The sequence below is a fragment of the Bombina bombina genome, chromosome 5 (assembly GCF_027579735.1).
Source record: "Bombina bombina isolate aBomBom1 chromosome 5, aBomBom1.pri, whole genome shotgun sequence".
In the NCBI taxonomy this organism is placed as follows: domain Eukaryota; kingdom Metazoa; phylum Chordata; class Amphibia; order Anura; family Bombinatoridae; genus Bombina; species Bombina bombina.
The window spans coordinates 260,002,638-260,020,584 of record NC_069503.1 but is presented as its reverse complement, the minus strand read 5'-3'; the positions used below and the strand labels follow the sequence as shown (position 1 = coordinate 260,020,584).

General features: G+C 34.5%; 1 protein-coding gene across 1 annotated transcript in view; it reads left to right on the top strand.

Annotated features, from left to right (window-relative positions):
- The first annotated feature begins 1,078 nt into the window (after window positions 1-1,078).
- Window positions 1,079-17,947, top strand: part of PLXDC2 (plexin domain containing 2) — a 1,268,934-nt gene continuing 1,252,065 nt past the window's right edge. The window contains exon 1 of the mRNA XM_053713963.1: window positions 1,079-1,487. Coding sequence (XP_053569938.1) covers window positions 1,397-1,487 — 91 coding nt within the window. The 5' untranslated portion in view covers window positions 1,079-1,396. The remainder of the gene's footprint in view (window positions 1,488-17,947) is intronic.

Genomic DNA, 17,947 nt, shown 5'->3' with positions numbered 1-17,947 from the left:
AGTACTGTAGAGTCTATGTCAGAAGAAACACACAGTAACATTCCCTATCCTTTACTAAATGTAAGTTTATACTTTTTCGGTATATAAAATATGTGTTTTGGTTTTGAACTGAAAAATCAGTAAGGTGCATTGATAAAACCTGATAAAGAAAGAAAAAACGTTTATGTGTATCAGATAATTATTCAAACTTAGTTTGATATCCTAATAGTTCAAAAACAAGTGCAGCAGAAATGAAATCAGCATCCTACATCAGCATATTTTATTCAGAACTGGAGATGTGCCGTGTATCTTGCAGTAAATGGATCTAGGGTGCATGTGAGTTTGGAGCTGTAAACAGAGACTTGCAAGAACAGCCCGGTTCTTGCTTTCAGCTGAGGAGGAGGGTCGGTGGAAGGAGGGGGAGAGGAGGGAGCGTGGCAGTGCTTTTCTTCTTTCCAGGAGCAATCAGCCTTTAAGGTGGGAGAACAAGCAGCAGTCAGACGATTAAGAAGAAGAGAGGTGCTGCTGGTAAAACCATCCTAACAGGCAGAACAGGACTTTTCCTGTGAAAGAGAAGAATGGACATTTAGGATGCATCTCCTTATAGCTCAACCTATGAAAGTGCATTGATTGGACACATCGCCTCTGCTTGCTTGAAGCACTGAAGAAAGAAAAGGGGAAGGAGGTATTGTGGGAGGGCAAAGCAACTGAAGAAAAAAGGGGGCTGAGAAGGACCCAGGCGGATCAAAGAGACCTTACTTTGCTTTCTCTGCATGTAAAGTGAAGTGAGAGAAAGGGGGACTAGCTGAGCTAACACACTCCCTGAGCTCAACTATTTCACAGTCTGTGACATCTGGGTGTTAGGACCCCCTCCCCCCGACACACTTACTGCTACCACTTCATTATTTAGCTTGTTTTTATATTTATGTTTTATTGTAGTGATTAGTTTTCCAATTTCTTTATTTTTTTATTTTTGTTTGGCTGAATTGCGTTTGGAGAAACTGTCTCTGCAGAGAGAGAAGAAAAAACCTTCATGCTCTTCATAGCTTCTCTCATCCAGAAGGTGTTCAAGGAAAAGTTCGTTGGAAATAAAGCTTTCTCAACAAGAGTCTAATTAACCTTCATTTGTTTATCTTTGACAGTTGCCACAGGGCGATTTGTTACTGGAGAAGGAAATAGATAACACTAGGAATTATATTTTCTTTAAAGCATTGGGATTGTGTCTGAACAAGTTAAATCTTTGTTCAGCAGCTGCTAGGACCTGATGATTCTTACTGGACTCTGTAAATCTCACCTGATGTTTATTGCATAAGTTTCTTTTTACCTGTTCGATTGGATGTATCAGCAGACCCATAGAAGGAGAATTGGATTGTGTTGGTGTTAACCATTTAAAGATACAGGAGAGGGAATCATAGCAATGGAGGGGATCTTTGGAGTTGTATTACTTTTCCAGTTGTTGGCTGTTCGCTTTCAGCACATAGCATCAGAGGTCTCAGAAGAGTCTTATGGTAAGCATTGTGGTGCTGGAATAGAATATCAAGTAAAATGTTCTTAACTAACTCATCAAGGTAATAGTGTCCAGCCAGCAAGGGCAAAACAGAGTTCACTTGTTTTATTGAAGCTGTTTGCCAAGTGTCTACTTTGTTGCAGATTCATCTAGCAGTTGCTCAGTAAACACATTGTTACAGGATTGCTATCAGATAATTAAGCTGCAATATTTATTATACATCAAATATGCATAGTCATGTTCTGAAATTATTTTTTCTGCATATGTGTTTATGATAAAGCAAGGGATGTGCATAAATTCATATTATATGTGTTACAAAGTATTGCTTGTCCTGTGGTCCTATATACATATTGATGAAACATTGTATTACATGTACATTGTAGAATTCAAAACAACCCAAAAAGTTAGACACCAAAAGTGCAGCAGATGGGGCTTCTATGATTTGTGTATTTTCTCTGTCTCTCCCCTCTCTCTCTCTCTATTATCTATCTATCTATCTATCTATCTATCTATCTATCTATCTATCTATCTATCTGTCTGTCTGTCTATCATCTTATCTATCATCTATCTATCTATATATATATATATATCATTGTATATATAATCTAATCAAATCTATCTATCATTATATATCTAATATATCAATTGTATCTAATTATCTATCTATTTATCTATCTATTTATCTATCCATCTATCTAACATATATCTATTAATCTATATATCATCTATATCTATCTATCTATCTATCTATCTATCTATCTATCTATCTATCTATCTATCTATCTATCTATCCATCTACCTTTACTCTCAAACATGTAAGCCTTAGAAGCTTAGTGTAAAGCTATCTCCAGCCAACCTATTACATTGGGCAGATGGTAAGTGGAAACCACTTGGAAAATATTGCATTGAATTCCTTTGCCTCCCTCAGAAATATGTGCTAAATAAAAAAAACAAGGTTTGTATCCTACAAATGTTAAGCCTAGAATATTAATTAATTTTACCTTTAGCATCATTTTCTTTCTGCCTACAAAAAGTTGTTAATTAGAATTATTGTTTGTGAACACAATTGAAAAGGGTAAGCATGTTTTAATGAGGACACATGCTGCATATTTTTATTCCTGAGACTAGTGTACAAATGTAACCTGCTTCCTGACATATCACTGTGTTGGTGTAAAAAATAACAGTTCTGTTATGGGGGTTTGAAAAGTCTTTTGTTGATCTTTATATAGCTGTAAGAAATTGAAATACTTCAGACAGTCAACATTTAAGTTCTGCACAAATATGTTCCAAATGTTCCACCCTATTTTTTTTTTTTGCCTCCTTTTATGACTACTGATGTAGCAAAATCTCAGTTCTATTGAATTTGTAGGCATTAGATTTGCTGTCACTGGTTATTATTATTAATTATTGACAATCACCCCAAGATTTTAAAGCAACAAAGCACATTGAATTATTCTAATTATACTGCTCTTGTAGTCCGTTGTTGCAAGACAGAGAAAGATGTTGATGCTTAAGGGAAAACTCAATAAATCATTTGTGATAGGTATTTTTGTAATGAACACAGCTTCTGTTTGTATGTTACTTGGAAAGTGTTGCTGTTATAGATATTATTTGGTTGTGTTTGTTTGTGCTAGATTGATTTTGTACTACATACATCTCAAATCAGGACAAATATAAAATTCATATTTAGAAAACTTTGAATGAGCTAGATTTTCTCTAGGGCTAGGTAACTTATTTGTTTTAAACAATGTAATTGTGCTGAAGGTCTAACACTATGGGCTATGTGTTGGTCATTTGTCAGTGTTTGCTAGGTTGATGTTATGAATTATATTTGAAGTACCACAGGACACTTTTTGCACTTAAATCATGTTTTTGCCTATTGTATTCAAGCATAGATTAGGCACTTACGTAGGGTAATAGAACCTCTATAAATATAAATTGTGTTCCCACATTTGAGACTTCATTATTACGAGTCTGTGTCCCATAACACTAATCTGCCAAAGACTCCATCCACTCACTCTTCCTAATTTGAGAGTTCTTGGCCCATAAAAATCTCCTTTACATTCTGGCTGTAGCGACCACTGGCATTTGGGTAATGTGCCTCCCTGTTCTCTTTTTTTTACCCCAGAATACACCTCTGCTAAAAATCCCACTGGAGCAGGACATTCACAATTTGTTTTCAATAATGTATTTATTTTACATAGTGAAAAAATATCAATATGATGATGCTTTAAGAGTGTTGGTCAACATTCTCATACATGGGAGCCACAGATCAATATTCTAAAAGCCTTAAAGGTATGAATCTATGGATATCAAATCCTGGTATAGAGTAGGGCTGCAACAACTAATCGGTAAGATTGTTCATAAAAATAGTTGTCAAAGAATCTCATTATCAATTAGGTGGTCAGCGATTAGTTGGTTAATTGCACAGCACCAGCGGCTTCAATACGATGAACTCCTGCATATGGTATTGTGCAAACATTTTTATTTATTATTATTTTTTCTATCCGATTAATCGGATGATTATTGTCCGATTAATCGGATAGAAAAAAAGATGAAAAAAATAAATAAATTCAATTTCTTTGCACAATCTTAGTTGCAGTAGATCATCAGATTAAAGCAGCTGGTGCTGTGCAACTGACCAACTAATCGCTGACCACCTAATTGATAATGAGATTTGTTGACAACTATTTTTATGATCAAATTTACCGATTAGTTGTTGCAGCCCTAGTATAGAGCCAGATTTAGGTACATTTGCAGGGATTCTACTATCTTCTGTCTTCCCTTCCAGTGGACTTTGTTGAGTTGTGTTCACCTTGTTTGCCCACTCATTATAAATCCTCAAAGTACAAATTTTAGTTCCACTTTTATCCTTGGCAAAAAAAAATATACTATGATATTCCTATAAATGCTTGTGTCGCAGTTTAAAAAAAGCCTTTACAAAATTAGGGTGAGATTATCACTGCCATGGACTAAACTCAAATTAATTAGGTGCTCCCTATTTTTTCCCTTTAAAATGATCACTCATTGTTCCAAGCCCACTAATATATACCGTATATACTATATACTGTATATATATCAGTGTGAGATTGCACCCTTAGATATGCTTTTTGAGCTTCAATCAAGTATTGATATCTTTATATATGACTCAGCTCAGTTTTTCATTTTCAAATTCTTTATTGTGAAATAAAATATTTGAAAACGAAAAGCTGAGCTAAGTCATATATATATATATATATATATATATATATATATACAGTATATATACGTGTATATATTTATATATATGTATGTATATATATATATATATATATATATATATATATATATATATATATATATATAGTTTATAAATAAAAATTAAAAAAAAATATATATATTTTGTTTGCCTTTAAAATATAAGGTGAGTCTTACAAGTTACTGTCACTTATTGAATGTTGCTCCTAGACAGCTGCTCGATTTGCCTAAATAAGTGATACAGATCTGTGTAGAATATGAGCCAAACAAACATGATTCATCAGGGTGGTGTTTGCTTGAATAAAGTAATGAATCTGTTAAGAATTCTATGTGCCAGTAATTCAGTAAAGATTATTCTTTAAGTGCAATGAAAATTTTGTTTTTTAAAAGTACATTATCTGGTATTTAAATGGTCAGTCTGCTGTATTTTGTACAGAGGTTGGCTTCTATCTGTCTTCTGCCTATCATAAGCTTAATTAATTAAATACAGGCAAAACAAAAACATTTAGGCTAGAAACATTTACAATACAAGTTACATATTTAATTAAAGCATGTTTTACATAAATATATTGGAAAAACAACGTTGCTATGGAATTTTTCTTCATTGTTTTTCATATGGGCAATTCTTCATTGTGTCTTTACAGTGTAATTGGCAAATAGCTTACAATATCCTGCTGCCTTTTTGTATTGTCCTTTCTGGTGCTATAATTGATGGAAGAAATGAATGAGCTGCCTACATTGTAAAACAGGACACTTTATTTATAATGCAATGTATTTAAATGCTTACTGGTCCACTTCCCTGAATGATATTGATGTAGGTTTTTTTTATAAAATTATTTTTTTTATGAACATACATTTTTCACTTTAATATGTTTTATTGTGTTTTATTGTAGATTCAAATGTTTACAGTTCCAACCAAAATTTTCATTAAAGGGACAGTAATTATACTGTACATTCATGATTTAGACAGAGCATACAATTTTAAACAACTTTGCAATTTACTTCTATTATTTGATTTGCTTCCTTCTCTTGTTATCCTTTGCTTAAAGGTTTATCTAGGTAAGCTCAGAGCACCAAAGTACCTAGGTTCTAGCTTCTGATTGGTCTCTTTCTCTCTTTCTTTCTTTCTTTCTTTCTTTCTTTCTTTCTTTCTTTCTTTCTTTCTTTCTTTCTTTCTTTCTTTCTTTCTCTCTTTCTTTCTTTCTTTCTTTCTTTCTTTCTCTCTCTCTCTCTCTCTCTCTCTCTCTCTCTCTCTCTCTCTCTCTCTCTTTCTTTCTTTCTTTCTTTCTCTCTTTCTTTCTCTCTCATCATTAGCTCACCCATGTGTTCAGTTAGAAACCAGCAGTGCATTGCTGCTCTTTCAACAGATGATACCAGGAGAAATAAACATATTTTATAATAGAAGTTTGTTTAATTGTATGTTCTACCTAAATCATGAAAGAAAAAATGTGGGTTTCATGTCCCTTTAAGTCATAGTAGTGGAGGTGGGGGCATGTATAAAGGAGGTGACAATGTAACTGTCATATACCATCTGGCTATAGCAGTGACACTTAGTTTAAAAATAATATAAATTCTGTATTGTTGACACTTTGAATTAACATGAGATGAATGTTGTCGAGCTCTGTTTATAATATCAAAGTAAAACATGAAAATATAAATGTTAATCAGGAGTGTTATGCCATCAAAAAAGGGACATACTGTGAATGAACACTTTGTAAGAGTGATGCTTTATAAGCCTTTTCTTTGAATAATAATTAATAATCATGTCTGCTAAAAAAAATAAATCCAAAAGAATATACATAGAAAGTACTCTAAGTGCACCTTTGTATTAAAATATTAACAAAGAACTGAAATAACTGGAAATGCAAATCATTGATGTAGAAATAACAAGTATAAGTTTATTCTTTAGTAGATATATTTGTTATTTTCATATTCCGAGGCTTTTAACCCCTTAATGACCACAATGTACCCTGTATGTCACTGGTCGTTAAGGTTTTTTTCAGGACATAATAGCACAAGTCTAGCAAGAAGACGCTATTAATACCCTCAGTCCAGCAGGCTTTGTGGAATAGAGCAGTCTCAACGCTGGTGACAAGACCGCGCTATAAAACAATCAAGTCCCAATAAAAGGCCAGTGACATACAGGGTACGTCGCTGGTCCTTAAGGGGTTAATCTTGTTGCTCCCAGTCCCTTCTCTAATGAAGAAAACCTTAGATAGAACAGTCATCAATTCTAGATGGTAACTCATGGGTGGAGCCCTCATTATCTTCCTATTTATTGTTAAATATGTATTTTTTCTTTATACTTTTTCCTGGTTAACTGATTCCTTCATATTTATTTAGATATTAACAAGTGGAAGAGTATGTAACAAAGGTGGTGGCAAGTATGTTCTTTTTATGTATGATGGGAGAGGAGTTAGTACAAGTTGAAATTCCTCTGGCCATACGTATGTGCCACTCTAGGCCTTGCTTACCTTTGTGTACATGTAGACGTGCATGCAGCAGATCATTCTAGTACTTCAAATAAATCAATATTACATCAAGTTATATTATCAAAATTTTCATTGATGACATGGCTAGCCTGAATATAATATTCTGCTCCTGACAGGTAACATAGAGGAAATGTATTACTTAAGTTGTGACCAAACTGCCTTAAATATAACCCACATTAGTGATGTGAATAGGTACAAATATTCCTCATGTTTTACTCCTTGCATAAACTCAATGCTCCTCTTCAAAATCACACCCTTATTACATATTGATGAGGCCGGGATGAACCCCTTTGTTACAAGTAGTAAACATAGCAATGATATTATGTCCCTTACTTCCAGTAACACTCAGGTGATTAATTCCTTGGCTGCCAATAATAGAGAAGAATACTTATCCTCTTGACTATCTGAAACATACAGAACAGTGATTAACACCTTGGTCATCAGTAACACACATCTGCGATTAACCCTTTGGCTACTAGTAATATAGAGGCCATTGATTAAACCCGTGCCTGTCAATAGCCCTGAGAACATGGGTTGCAAGCAGGATATAAAGCTTTGATTTCCTGTGTATTATTAATTCTCACTGGAAAAAAACCCCAAAACTACATAGTTAAAGGGACAGTCTAGTCAAAATTAAACTATCATGATTCAGCTAGGGCATGTAATTTTAAACAACTTTCTAATTTACTTCTATTATCTAATTTGCTAAATTCTTTAGATATCCTTTGTTGAAGAAATAGCAATGCACATGTGTGAGCCAATCACATGAGGCCTCTCTGTGCAGCAACCAATAAGCAGCTACTGAGCATATCTAGATATGCTTTTCAGCAAGTGATATCAAGAGAATGAAGCAAATTAAATAATAGAAGTAAATTAGAAACTTGTTTAAAATGACATGCTCTTTCTAAATCACAAAAGAAAAAATGTGGGTTTCATGTCCCTTTAATACTTTTCCACAGAATCTTGGATAAGATGCTTTGTGGTTTTCTTTTGCATCCAAACGTTCAACTGTTTACAATTGTTACACAATTAATACTTGTTCTGGTATGTATTTATCTATTACAACTAACCCAGAAAAGCAAAGACAACATAATATGTTTTTAAAGATACATCTTTTACAAAATTATAAATGAAGTATTAGGAGATAAAATGAAGACTTCAGAAAGTATTTTCAGAACATACTTTTTATTGCATGAGTCATGAAAAATGTAACCAAGGGATTTTGCATTTATCACATTTTCCCCTAATTCACATTTCTGAATCAGCATATTTAAACTTCTTACATTTTTATTTTTATTAAGATGAGAATCTGCTTTATGTGGCAAACCCCACATTTTTGTAGAAACATGCAGCCATCTTCATGTCTTGATTTAAGAAGATTAACATGTGTTGGTCTATGTTAAAGGGACACTGAACCCAAATTTTTTCTTTCATGATTCAGATAAAGCATGACATTTTTAGCAACTTTCAAATTTACTCCTATTATCAATTTTTCTTCATTCTCTTGCTATCTTCATTTGAAAAGCAAGAATGTAAGTTTAGAAGCCGGCCCATTTTTGGTTCACAACCTAGGTTGTCCTTGCTGATTGGACACTACCAATAAACAAGTGCTGTCCAGTGTTCTGAATACAAAATTGTCTGGCTCCTTAGCTTAAATGCCTTCTTTTTCAAATAAAGAAAGCAAGCAAAAGAACGAAGAAAAGTTGATAATTGGAGTAAATTAGAAAGTTGCTTAAAATTGCATGCTCTATCTGAATCACAAAAGAAAAAATGTGGGTTTAGTGTCCCTTTAAGCTATAGTATATGTTTTAAAATCTCCCTTCTCTCCCTTTTTCATATTTGATAATGATAATGCAAAACTTCTGCTATACAGTGCTCCAAAAACATGCATCTTCCTGAGCTTACATATCTGCTTTTCAACAAAAGATTTCAAAAGAATAAATAAAATCATTGATAATAGAAATAAATCAGAAACAATGTTCTTCACAGAAAATGTTGCCAGCCGGATGGCATTATAAAAATTAAATAGCCAGTTGAGGGCAGCGTAATATTTTGTAATATTATAATATTTTCTATCTAAAGCACAAATTAATTGCATAGTTTAACATAAATGTATTTAATGATAGTGCAATAAAACTAAAAAAATATTAATATTAGCTCATTTTAACTGAATACTGACTTACATTTTCTCTGGGTGTTAGTAAAATCAGTCGAGTGGTGCACCCATTAAAATGGTTCTGGGGGAAAAAATTAGAAAGTTGTTTAAAATGTTATGCTCTATCTGAATCATGAAAGAAAAATGCTGGATTTCATGTTCCTTTAAAGCAAAATAATATTTTAACGTGTGTAATTGCTACTCTTTTATAGGAATGGCAGTACAATTGCATAATTAATAAGTGCATAATAAAAATACAATGCAATAATGCCTACTCTGAATTTCAAATAATTAGTAGATTTTATTTCTGGCAAGTTTATTTTTTCTACCACTTTCTGGCCCCCTGTATCATGTGACTGGCATCAGCCAATCACAGATTAGTATACATATACCCTGTGAGCTTGTGGACATGCTCAGTAGGAGCTTGTTCCTCAGAAAGTGTGTATATAAAAAGACTGCAAAATGTAACAATGAAAGCAATTTGGAAAGTGTCTTAAAACTGCATGCTCTTTCTGAGTCATAAAAAGTTTATTTTGACTTGTCCCTAAAACTATGATTATTCTGCTTTATTTAAAAGTATACTTGAATTTACGCCTCTTTTTGCTACTTATGCCCAGAAATAGGCAGCAGTTTTTTTTCTTATGTATCTTAGGTATCTTCTTGAAGAAGAGAACAGTTTTACAGAAGTGCTAGTTTTTAGTGTTTGAGAATTATCTATCAAATAACAAGCCTGTATAAGCTCTCTTAGAATTCGTTCTCAACTTAAACTCTCAAAGCGGTCAAATAATGGGAGCATTTCATTTTTACAGTGAACACTGGGTCTCAACTAACCATTTTTAATTGGCTGTTTTCTTTCGGGATTTAGATAGAAAATAACATTTTATATAACATTCCAATTTAGTTCTATTATCAAATTTGCTTAATTATCTTGATATAGTTTGCTGAAGGAGCAGCAATGCACTACTGGGAGCAAGCTAAACACATCTAGTCAGCCAATCACCAGCTAGCTCCCACTAGTGTAGAATATGTACATATTATTTTTCAACAACTGATACCAAGAGAACAAAGTACATTTGAAAACTTAAGTGAAATCATTACATGGTGTGACGGAACTATGCAAGTTAGATAGATACTTTCTGTGCACAAACATACTTTGATGAATCAGTTATTCTCAATCCACATTATAGGTTGTATTAATGAAGCAATGGACTCCATTGTCATGTTTTCTGATTAGTTTTTGTTATATTTTCTACCATTCACACCATAATTTCCTAGCATTAGGGTAATCCTGATTTGCAACCAAAAAAGTGAGACCTGGCGAATCTCATCTACATACCATACCCACAATCATTTGCTACAAAAGAATCACAGTTTGCTGATGATTTTTTGTGATAAACCAAGACTTCTTATGTCTTAAGTGTCAAAAACCTAAACAATTATTTGATTTTATCCTTCAATAATAATAATTACTAGGCCACCACATTTTATGTTTTCTTCAGCTTTTAATTTTTTGATTAGTTCTTCAAATTGCAAAATTTCAAAATCAGATCCTTATGTGTGTCATTAAATATTATAAACCTTGTATCTCATGACAAAAACATATTAAAAACTGTTTACATTTCCATGTGCAAAAACACAATTGTCTACTTATATTTGACTAATTATTTTATTATTAATAGTCCTTTAACGTCCATTTTACTGTTTACAGTGTGCTGGTGCATACTGACATTTTGTGGGAGCTTACCTAAACCCATAACCTGCAGTGATTGCTTAGATCAGTGCAGCAGATCTTTTTCACAGTTAGGTGACCATACCCCAGAGGCTTTTCAAGGTGAATGTTTGTGGACTGCTGTAAAAAAAGCAAAACTCTGCTCTTTTTACTAATAAAATGATAGATTTAAATGATGATATGCAAAGTTATCTTAAAATATTATAGCATGATTTTATATGAAGTTCAATGATGTCTACCCGGTCATGTGATATTGTTTGCGATTTTTGAGGGCACAAGAAAATGAGCAGCATCACTCCACAGCAAAATAACCCAGGATTAGTGTCACAATCGTCCTGAATATAAATACTACCATGATTCCGTAAAAAGAACTTTTATATCCACATCATGGGGACATAAAATGGATGATATTTTGAACATTCTGCCCTATATCTGAAATATCCAGTTTAAGGACACATGATATGTAAAATAAAAGGCATTTTATGGAATTTTGTGGCTCCCAGTTGTATATATAAGACTGATTTGCTCAGCATAGTTTGATAACTGCACTGTTCTAGTACTATCCCTATGTAGAAAAAAGGGGTGGATTTTTTTTCTATCCACAACCTCGGTGCCAAAACAGTCATCACCCTCCCCATAAACTGGCAGTGAAGATCTTGAAATATTGCCCCTTTATATATGAATATTAAATGGACAAAATAATAATAAAAAATTAGAGCACATCATTTTAAGACTAAGTACCCTGCATTTCCCTGCACTTCCGCCCCTTTTTTCTACATAGGGATAGTACTAGAACAGTGCAGTTATCAAACCATCCTGAGCAAATAAGTCTTATATATACAACTGAGAGCCACAAAAGGGACATTATTTTCATTTTTTTATTTTGACCCCCTTTCATGTACTTTAGCTCTTAAAAATTGCGCAATTTCTACTCCTCATAACATGAAAAGCACCCTGCTCACTTCTCAAGGCTTACCCTACTACATATCTTTCACCAATAGGATTTAACTGATAACTGGAAAACAGAGTAATTTATACTAACTTTATGACTAGCCTTGTTTTTTGCAGACCCACCCAAGCTTGGCTTCTCTAAATAAGGTAAATGGTTGGTGGAGTTTGGATATTGAAAAATAGCTGCAGTAATAAAAAGGATGTTTATTTGTTTTAAAACATTAATACTTGTCTGACATAATTATGCATTATTATTATCAGGTATTTGTAGATGTTATTCTAAAGCAACACAATAGAAATGTTTTGTATTTATTATCCCTTTAACACCCGCATAGTGTACAGTATAAACATACAGTAAAAGTACCGGAAACTGCCACCGATCCAATCTCCAGCGCTAGTCACACAACTCTGATCGCTTTCAGCAGAGTACTGTGATCCCCAACCGGTACTTCTACTGTGTTTTTATCTCCTTTGCAGGGGGTTAAACACATGGTAGTGCATGGTCCATAATCTTAAGGGCTCTAAGCAATTAGAACATGTCATTTTTCAACTGGTATTGCCTTTTAATATTTATAGTAAAACACTTTTTCAGAAGTGATTTTGACACCTGTGATAAATATCTATGTAAAGTGATATTTAGAACCATTGGTGACAGTAAACATAAAAAACTGTCTATGATTTAAAATATACAACACAGTGAGGACCAATGGATAGTTTTAATTGTCATTAATAATACAAATGTGCTACTTTTCAGTTATGTTCTGATCACAAATTACATGTTTTTTGTTTTTGTTTTTAGCCTAGAAGAGGGAGGGATTTGTCTTTATTAGCAATTGACTATTGAATCCTTATAGGTTGTGCACCAAAATACATTTCTTGGTTATTTCAATAAAGCTTTTAACTTTATTTATGTAAACATTGTATGTTGAGTTATTGCCCTTTCCTAGACATGAACATTTTCCAGTTCTATATCCTTTCAGCCCTGCTTATATTTAACTAATCAGTATTCAAAACAAGTAATTTAAATGTGTCCACATAAGACACCTGTGCAAATTATACTCTCCTATACAGTTGGAAAATCATTATGCTATTCAGTTTGCAGTATATACTGTATATATATATATATATATACAGGGAGTGCAGAATTATTAGGCAAATGAGTATTTTGACCACATCATCCTCTTTATGCATGTTGTCTTACTCCAAGCTGTATAGGCTCGAATGCCTACTACCAATTAAGCATATTAGGTGATGTGCATCTCTGTAATGAGAAGGGGTGTGGTCTAATGACATCAACACCCTATATCAGGTGTGCATAATTATTAGGCAACTTCCTTTCCTTTGGCAAAATGGGTCAAAAGAAGGACTTGACAGGCTCAGAAAAGTAAAAAATAGTGAGATATCTTGCAGAGGGATGCAGCACTCTTAAAATTGCAAAGCTTCTGAAGCGTGATCATCAAACAATCAAGCGTTTCATTCAAAATAGTCAACAGGGTCGCAAGAAGCGTGTGGAAAAACCAAGGCGCAAAATAACTGCCAATGACCTGAGAAAAGTCAAGCGTGCAGCTGCCAAGATGCCACATGCCACCAGTTTGGCCATATTTCAGAGCTGCAACATCACTGGAGTGCCCAAAAGCACAAGGTGTGCAATACTCAGAGACATGGCCAAGGTAAGAAAGGCTGAAAGACGACCACCACTGAACAAGACACACAAGCTGAAACGTCAAGACTGGGCCAAGAAATATCTCAAGACTGATTTTTCTAAGGTTTTATGGACTGATGAAATGAGAGTGAGTCTTGATGGGCCAGATGGATGGGCCCGTGGCTGGATTGGTAAAGGGCAGAGAGCTCCAGTCCGACTCAGACGCCAGCAAGGTGGAGGTGGAGTACTGGTTTGGGCTGGTATCATCAAAGATGAGCTTGTGGGGCCTTTTCGGGTTGAGGATGGAGTCAAGCTCAACTCCCAGTCCTACTGCCAGTTTCTGGAAGACACCTTCTTCAAGCAGTGGTACAGGAAGAAGTCTGCATCCTTCAAGAAAAACATGATTTTCATGCCGGACAATGCTCCATCACACGCGTCCAAGTACTCCACAGCGTGGCTGGCAAGAAAGGGTATAAAAGAAGAAAATCTAATGACATGGCCTCCTTGTTCACCTGATCTGAACCCCATTGAGAACCTGTGGTCCATCATCAAATGTGAGATTTACAAGGAGGGAAAACAGTACACCTCTCTGAACAGTGTCTGGGAGGCTGTGGTTGCTGCTGCATGCAATGTTGATGGTGAACAGATCAAAACACTGACAGAATCCATGGATGGCAGGCTTTTGAGTGTCCTTGCAAAGAAAGGTGGCTATATTGGTCACTGATTTGTTTTTGTTTTGTTTTTGAATGTCAGAAATGTATATTTGTGAATGTTGAGATGTTATATTGGTTTCACTGGTAAAAATAAATAATTGAAATGGGTATATATTTGTTTTTTGTTAAGTTGCCTAATAATTATGCACAGTAATAGTCACCTGCACACACAGATATCCCCCTAAAATAGCTATAACTAAAAACAAACTAAAAACTACTTCCAAAACTATTGAGCTTTGATATTAATGAGTTTTTTGGGTTCATTGAGAACATGGTTGTTGTTCAATAATAAAATTAATCCTCAAAAATACAACTTGCCTAATAATTCTGCACTCCCTGTATATCACTAGTTTAGCTTTAGAGTTTTATACTTTTTTTACTTAGTTTGATTAGCAAAAGTATTTTTTAAATGGAAGGTTGCATACAAATGCTAGGTTATAAAGCTTTTTAATTTATTGATACAGACAAATTATTCATTTGTACAGTAAAGGAAAGCATGAAATATAAGGTTGAGCAAAAGAGGTGTTTGCTATGCTAATCCATTAATTAAATAATATGTGAGTGTGCATTTATTAATTTCATCTGTGAAAATGTTTAACTATATAACATTTAAGAAATCACTTCTGTAAGTTGTGTGTAAATAAAATCTAAATTAGCTTTTGCTGGTGGTTAACCTGATATACAAAAGTAGAGGAACTGAACACTACAATAAAATTATACATTTTACACAACTCTTTTTTTACAAACCTGAATACGTAGAATAAAATTAAATGTAGGTTAACATGGAACATAATCGTAATCTCAAAAGTTCCTCCTTTGAAAGGACAGTCCTGTTTTTAAGATCAAACCTCTCAGATACATTTTTTGGCCCATAAATGCCGTTTTCTAAATGATACTGTTAGACAAAGCCATTGACTATTGTTTACTATTAATAATTTGTGTTCAATGTCTCATAGGAAAGAAAGAGAACAGAGGTGTGTTTGTTTTGTAGTACCTGTTTCTATGGAAAAATATAATTACAAAAAGCAAACATCATGTGGCACAGCTTAAAGTGATGATAAACTCTCCCCTTTTTAAAAACAGATCTGAAATGTTAGTGCTATTTTAGATAGAGGTTCAGTTGTAATGAAGATGCGCTATAACTTACTTTTTAATATAGACTTGAAATTTTAATACCCTGTGCTCCACCACCCACTTTCAAGTAAATTTTTCTGTGAGCTTTGAAACGTTTTGAATTGTTGTCCAATCAGTGCTCCCCCAATATGGTAATTTTTTGTAGCTAGAGCAGTAATTTGAGAACAATTCAGACCTTGCGCTCACAGAAAAATTGACATTTGAAGTGGGTGACGGAGCGCAGGGTATTTGAATTTCATATCTATGTTAAAAAGTAAGTTATAGCATAAATTCATTACAACTGATGAATTAAACTCCATCTAAAATATATGCCAGATCTGATTTCATAAAGGAGAGAATTTGCCATCACTTTAACATCTTAGGAACAACATTAAGCAATGTGATTACTTTCAAGAGTAAAATTGTCCTGTGTCCACTTGAAAAGATAGGATATATCAATAAGTCAAAGGCCATCATGATAAGTTTTAAGAAAAATCAGTCTTAGGCCCCTATTTATCATGGTCTGGCGGACCTGATCCGACACTGCGGATCAGGTCCGCCAGACCTCGCTGAACATAGCGAGCAATACGCTCGCCATATTCAGCATTGCACCAGCAGGGGGGGTGTCAATCAACCCGATCGTACTCGATCGGGTTGATTTCTGGCGATATGTGTCCGCCTGCTCAGAGCAGGCGGACAGGTTATGGAGCAGCGGTCTTTGTGACCGCTGCTTCATAACTGCTGTTTCTGGCAAGCCTGCAGGCTCGCCAGAAACACGGGGCATCAAGCTCCAATCGGAGCTTGATAAATATGCCCCTGTGTGTTTAATAGAATGTGAATACAAATAGAATAAAGTAAATGTATACTATGTGGACAGTTCTAATTTTTTGCTTATTAAGGCAGTAGGAATATGGGTAGCATGAATTGCCCTAATGAAAGTATGAACCTTAAGGAAATGCAATTGGAAAAGTAACAAGCAACTGTGTGTTTTCTATATGGATAAGCAAAGACATGGGTTCATATGAGCCTTAGTACCGCAATGCTGCCTGAAGTGTGTCAAGTATAGAATTCCTATTGCTATGTTTGAATTTCACTAATGCTGTGTAAAGTATGTAAATAGACATTTGTATAAGATTATATCATTATGGATATGAGGGTGGAGACTAGGGGTGTTACTCCAAGTATGTTTTTAACCAATGAGAGATTACAGGTGTGTACTTAAGGTCAGTTTTGACCTTTGGACTTTAGCTATGATTACGGCTGTTTAGCCGAAACGCATCAGCAGCAAGTCCGGGAGTACGCTCCCACTCTCCATCCACATTACTGCTGTGCAAAAGAGTTATTTTGAAATGTGGATTTCTTAAATAAAGTTGAATAATAGTTACTTTTTAACTCTGCTGAGAGTGCTCCATTGTATATTCTGGAGGCTTGATGATTGGAGAACGAGGGAGGCACGTCAGCGAGTCATTCCTTGCACCCTAGGCTCTCACCCACCGCCACGAGAGATCAGAACACACCAATAACCGAAGAGGGACCCTGCCACGGCCCGGAGGCTCAGAGAAAAGGTAACAGATGAGTATACATTTGGCATGATAACACGCTATGAGTGGATGCCAAGGAGGAACACTCTGATGGGTTGAAGACCTATAAGGCGAGGCAAAAAGATTGGCTGTTATGTGGTAACGGATTAGGTGGGAACCTCCATTAGACATGGACTGTGTATATTGAATACGAAAAGGCTGTTCAACAGGTGTCTAACACACAGTGGTTTCTTAATAGAATGTGATAACACCCAAAAGTCTTTCAATATAGTATAGAGAGAAGCATCATAAAAGTAATTCAGTTCTATTATTCAGGTTAAATATTTAAATGAATTACTGTATATAAGACAAAGTTTTCAAAGAACAAAGAAGACACTTTCTAAAAGACTCTTGCTGTAATTCTAGGCTATCTACTCTCTTCACGTTTTTTCATAGCTATTTGCAGTGCCTATAGCCAAAAAGAATATTGACATTTTTAAGAGTAGAGTCCTTACTTTAGTGCCTAATTCAGCCTAGTTTGGAATCCACTAAACAAATAGTACCCTCTTTGCAGCTGGATAATAAACACAAAAGATGTCAGGATCCTGCTGGATTACACAATCACACTGTCTCATCCTAAATAGTGAAGAAAACACAGAATTAACAATAACACAAAAATGATTAAATGTGTTCATTCATAAAAGGTAGCTAAACAGTAAACATTTTACATTTGGGTGTCATTTCTTGGTTTGACAATGCCACCACCTTACTCACTTGTAATAATTTTTTATTTTATATTTTATCTCTTGCAAGGATGTGTCCATGCCATGACATCCAAATTTGGATTGCAAATATCAATAGCAAGGTGTATTAGTGGGGACCAATGACACTACTGGTTCTTATTAGTAT